Source organism: Somniosus microcephalus, chromosome 4, assembly GCF_052327205.1.
Source record: "Somniosus microcephalus isolate GS21.2 chromosome 4, FLI_Smic_1.0, whole genome shotgun sequence".
Classification (NCBI taxonomy): domain Eukaryota; kingdom Metazoa; phylum Chordata; class Chondrichthyes; order Squaliformes; family Somniosidae; genus Somniosus; species Somniosus microcephalus.
In genome coordinates, this window is record NC_140990.1 from 82,553,074 (window position 1) to 82,558,482 (window position 5,409).

The 5,409-nt window shown below is 46.5% G+C and overlaps 1 protein-coding gene across 1 annotated transcript; it reads left to right on the forward strand.

Annotated features, from left to right (window-relative positions):
- The first annotated feature begins 799 nt into the window (after positions 1-799).
- Positions 800-4,797, forward strand: LOC147119361 (uncharacterized). Its single transcript, XM_085984084.1, has 2 exons — positions 800-2,378; positions 4,782-4,797. The coding sequence occupies exons 1-2, from the start codon at positions 805-807 to the stop codon at positions 4,795-4,797; spliced, it is 1,590 nt and encodes a 529-aa protein (XP_085840210.1). The 5' UTR covers positions 800-804.
- The last annotated feature ends 612 nt before the right edge of the window (positions 4,798-5,409 follow it).

A 5,409-nucleotide genomic window follows, 5' to 3' on the forward strand; every position in this document is an offset into this window, starting at 1 on the left:
TCTCTGAACTGCCTCCAATGCAAGTATACCTTCCTTAAATATGGAGACCACAACTGTACGCAGTACTCCAGGGTGCGGTCTCACCAGCGCCCTGCAGAGTTGCATCTAAACTTCCCTACTGTTATACTCCATCCCCCTTGCAATAAAGGCCAACATTCCATTAGCCTCCCTAATTACTTACTGTACCTGCATGCTAACTTTTTGTGTTGCTGTTGAATCTGTGTTGACTGCCCTATCAGGCAGTGCATTCCAAATCCGAACCACCCATTGCATAAGAAAAGTTTTTCCTCCCATCGCCTCTGGTTCTTTGACCAATCACCTTCAATCCGAGTCCTCTTGTGATTGGACCTTCAGCCATTGGAAACAGTTTCTCTTTATTTACTATTTAAACCCTTCATGATTTTTAACGCCTATCAAATCTCATCTTGGCCTTCTCTGCTCTCAGGAGAACAACCCCAGCTTCTCCAGTCTATCCACGTAACTGTCATCCCTCATCCCTGGAACCATTCTAGTAAGTATCTCTGCACCCTCTCCAAAGCCTTCACATCCTTCCTAAAGTGTGCTGCCCAGAATTGGACACAATATTGCCCTGGGGCTGAACTCGTGTTTTATAAAGGTTTAGCATAACTTCCTGGCTTTTGTACTCTATGCCTCTATTTATAAAGCCCAGGGTCCCATAAGCTTTATTAACTGCTTTGTTAACCTGTCCTGCCACCTTTAAAGAATTATACACAAGCTCCCTTGTAGCATCCCCCTTTAAAATTGTACCATTTAGCAGGTATTTTCTCTCCTCATCCTAGCAAAATGTATCAGCTCACACTTTTCTGTAATGAATTTTATCTACACTCCATTTACAGGGTTTTAGAAGTGGAGCATTTACAGACAGGAAGCTCAGACCAAACATCACGTCAAGAACAGACAGAGTCGCTCAATTCATCAGGACCTGATTCAATCACTCCTCCAATCTGCTGGCACCCCAGTTTGTTCACAGTGATGAGAGACCTTTTAAATGTTCTGAGTGGGAAGAGATTTAAAAGGTCCCAGGATCTGAAGAGACACCAGCTGGAGAGAGCAGGAGAGATTCTGTTCACCTGCTCAGTGTGTGCGAAGAGATTCACTCAGTCCTCGAATCTGCTGGCACACCAGCGAGTTCACACTGGGGAGAGGCCGGTGAAACAGCCCGACTGTGGGAAAAGCTTTCAAATGTCCCAGGAGCTGAAGGGACACCAGCTGGAGAGAGCAGGAAAGAGGCCATTCGCCTGCTCCGTGTGTGGGAAGGGATTCACTTGGTCATCCAACCTGTTAAGACACCAGCAAGTTCACACTGGGGAGAGACCGTTCACCTGCTCCGTGTGTGGGAAGAGATTCACTCGGTCATCCAACCTACTGACACACCATCGATATCACACTGATGAGAGACCATTTAAATGTTCTGTCTGTGGGATGAGCTTTAAAACCTCTGAAGATCTGAAGCAACACCAGCGAGTTCACTCCAATCAGAGACCATTTAAATGTTCTGTCTGTGGGATGAGCTTTAAAAGCTCCAGGAATCTGAACGGACACCAGCGACTTCACACTGGGGAGAGACCGTTCACCTGCTCTGTGTGTGGGAAGAGATTCACTTGGTCCTCGAATCTGCTGAAACACCAGCGAGTTCACACTGGGGAGAGGCCGTTCACCTGTTCTGTGTGTGGGAAGAGATTCACTCGGTCCTCGAATCTGCTGGCACACCAGCGAGTTCACACTGGGGAGAGGCCGGTGAAACATTCCGACTGTGGGAAAAGCTTTCAAATGTCCCAGGAGCTGAAGGGACATCAGCTGGAGAGAGCAGGAAAGAGGCCGTTCACCTGCTCCATGTGGGGGAAGGGATTCACTTGGTCATCCCACCTACTGACACACCGAGTTCGCACTGATGAGAGACCGTTTAAATGTTCTGTCTGTGGGAAGAGCTTTAAAAGCTTCTGGAATCTGAGTGGACACCAGCGAGTTCACTCCGATCAGAGACCATTTACATGTTCTGTCTGTGGGATGAGCTTTAAAAGCTCCAGGAATCTGAGCGGACACCAGCAAGTTCACACTGGGGAGAGGCCGTTCACCTGCTCCGTGTGTGGGAAGAAATTCACTCGGTCCTCGAATCTGCTGGCACACCAGCGAGTTCACACTGGGGAGAGGCCGGTGAAATATTCCGACTGTGGGAAAAGCTTTCAAATGTCCCAGGAGCTGAAGGGATACCAGCTGGAGAGAGCAGGAAAGAGGCCATTCACCTGCTCCGTGTGTGGGAAGGGATTCACTCGGTCATCCCACCTACTGAGACACCAGCAAGTTCACACTGGGGAGAGGCCATTCACCTGCTCCATGTGTGGGAAGGGATTCACTCGGTCATCCCACCTACTGACACACCAGCGATATCACACTGATGAGAGACTATTTAAATGTTCTGTCTGTGGGATGAGCTTTAAAACCTCTGAAGATCTGAAGCAACACCAGCGAGTTCACTCCGATCAGAGACCATTTACATGTTCTGTCTGTGGGATGAGCTTTAAAAGCTCCAGGAATCTGAACGGACACCAGCGAGTTCACACTGATGAGAGACCATTTACATGTTCTGTCTGTGGGATGAGCTTTAAAAGCTCCTGGAATCTGAGTGGACACCAGCGAGTTCACACCGGGGAGAGACCATTCACCTGCTCTGTGTGTGGGAAGGGATTCACTCGGTCCTCGAATCTGCTGAAACACCAGCGAGTTCACACTGTTCTGTAGCACAGGGCCCTGTAGACAGCTGGGGTGACATGAACATGGAATGGATGAATGTTTTATAAATTCTTGTACTGCTGTTTAATCTTTAAGATTGTTGTGCTGATGATTCCCTTTGTTTCACTGTTCATAGAAACATAGAAGATAGGAGCAGGAGTAGGCCATTCGGCCCCTCGAGACTGCTCCGCCATTCAATGAGATCATAGCTGATCATCCAAATTCAGTGCCCTGTCCCTGCTTTCTCCCCACATCCCTTGATCCCTTTAACCTTAAGAAATATATCTAACTCCTTCTTAAATATATTTAATGAATTGGCCTCTACTGCCTTCTGTGGTAGAGAATTCCACAGGTTCACCACTCTCTGGGTGAAGAAATTCCTCCTCATCTCTGTCCTAAATAGCTTACCCCTTATCCTTAGATGGTGTTACATAGAATGTACAGCACAGAAACAGGCCATTCGGCCCAACTGGTCCACGCCAGTGTTTATGCCGCACACCCACCCTACTTCAATTAACCCAATCAACACATCCTCCCACTCCTTCTCCCTTGTGTGGCTTCCCCATAAATCCATCTGTGCTGTTCACCTCAACTACTCCCTGTGGTAGCGAGCTCACCATTCTCTGGGTAAAAAAATTTCTCCCGAATTCCCTCCTGGATATATTAGTGACTTTTTTATATTTATAGCCACATAAATATGATGAGATTCTGTTAAGATGACCAGTATATTGTTGTACTTTGTCTTTTTCTGATGAATGAAACATTACTGAGCCCCTGTACCCATGTTATGGGATAAAGTGCCAGACAAGTGAAGGCACAATGTCTGGGTGTGAATCTGATAATAACCTCACGGACCGTATAGGTGTGATAACCAGACGGGCTTGTGGTTATAGTCTGGTCACAGATGGACTAAATTCCCTGAGTTAGCAGGAGTTCAGGAGGCGGTCAACAGATGGGTCCAAAGAATCCCATTTCCTGAGCGGTATCCAAGCTTGTGTATACGAACAGGCCACTTAAGCCGTTGTCAGTTGGAACAGACTCGAGAAGATCGCGCGCGAATCCACTGTACTTCTATTCTCCAGATTGAGGGAATTATCACCCGATCTGTGTTATGCAGCGCTCTTAATAAAGTCTGGAGAGACAATGTGTTCTTGTGAGCTTGATTATCTGGTATCCGAAACCCTAGGACTCCCAATCATTAGGGTCAACCTCAGTGTGTGGAAAGGGATTCCCTGGTGTATCCCACCCGCTGACACACCAGAGTGTCCACAGTGTGACTGCGGGGGGTCGATTCCACTGTTTCCGATGCCTTTAATCACATCCAGGACTGAACCATGTTAATTCAGGCAACTGGGGCTTGTTAATGTTAAGAGCCCCCAATAACTGGGCTGGATTTTAATATTCTTCCCTGTTCTCTCAGTACTCGTGAGCAGAGAGAAGCTGATGTTATAGAATCATAGAGCACGGTAGGATGCCTTTCGGCCCATCGTGCTGGTGCCAGCTCTCTGAAAGAGCGATGCAATTAGTCCCACTGCCCTGCTGTTTCCCCAGAGCCCTGCAAATTTCTGCTTTTAGTATATATCCAATTCCCTTTTGCAAGTTACTATTGAATCTGCTTCCACCTCCCATTCAGGCAGCGCATTCCAGATCATCACAATTCGCTGTGTAAAAAATGTCTCCTCATTTCCTCTCTGGATTCTTTTGCCAATGATCTGAAATCTGTGTCCTCTCGTTACCGACCCTCCTGCCAGTGACAACAGCTTCTCCTTGTTTGCTTGATCAAATCCCCTCATAATTTTGAGCACCTCGATCACAGCTCCACTTAACCATCTCTGCTCCAAGTTATATTGCCATTGTTTTGTGAATTGTTGCTGTGGTCGAGGTGCTGGATGTCCGTGCCTGGGGAATGGGACATTCTATCCTTGTGAGCACCGAGTGTCAGCATCCAGCAATCTCTGGTCAGGGACTGTCTTTTTAAACTGCCTCACCTGAGGTTTTTGACTCCCTGATTTCATTATTAAACATTTCAGAGTTTTTACAGAGTGACCAAGACTGAACAGATAAATGTGAGGTATTACATTTTGGTAGGAAGAATGGGGAGGTCACTTATCATTTGGAGGGTGCGAGTCGAGGTGGGGTAGAGGAACAAAGGGATTTCGGAGTACAAATACACAAATTACTAAAAGTTGCGACACAGATTAGCAAGGCCATAAAAAAAGCAAACCAAGCACTAGGGTTTATTTCTAGAGGGATAGAATTGAAAAGTAGTGAAGTTATGCTAAACCAGTATCGAACCTTGGTTAGACCACACTTGGAGTACTGCGTACAGTTCTGGTCGCCATATTATAAAAAGGATATAGAGGTACTGGAGAGGGTGCAGAGAAGATTTACAAGGATGATACCAGAAATGCGAGGGTATACATATCAGGAAAGGATGAACAGGCTGGGTCTCTTCTCTCTTGAAAACAGAAGGCTGAGGGGTGACCTAATAGTGGTCCTTAAAATTATGAAATTTTTTTGATAGAGTGGATACAGAGAGAATGTTTCCACTTGTGGGGAAGAGCATAACTAGAGGCCATCAATATAAGATAGTCACCAAGAAATCCAATAGGGAATTCAGGAGAAACTTCTTTACCCAAAGCGTGGTGAGAATGTGGA

Bases quoted from the DNA above. Each gene is read 5' to 3' on its own strand.
- LOC147119361 (XM_085984084.1), top strand. From the start codon at position 805: ATGTATCAGCTCACACTTTTCTGTAATGAATTTTATCTACACTCCATT.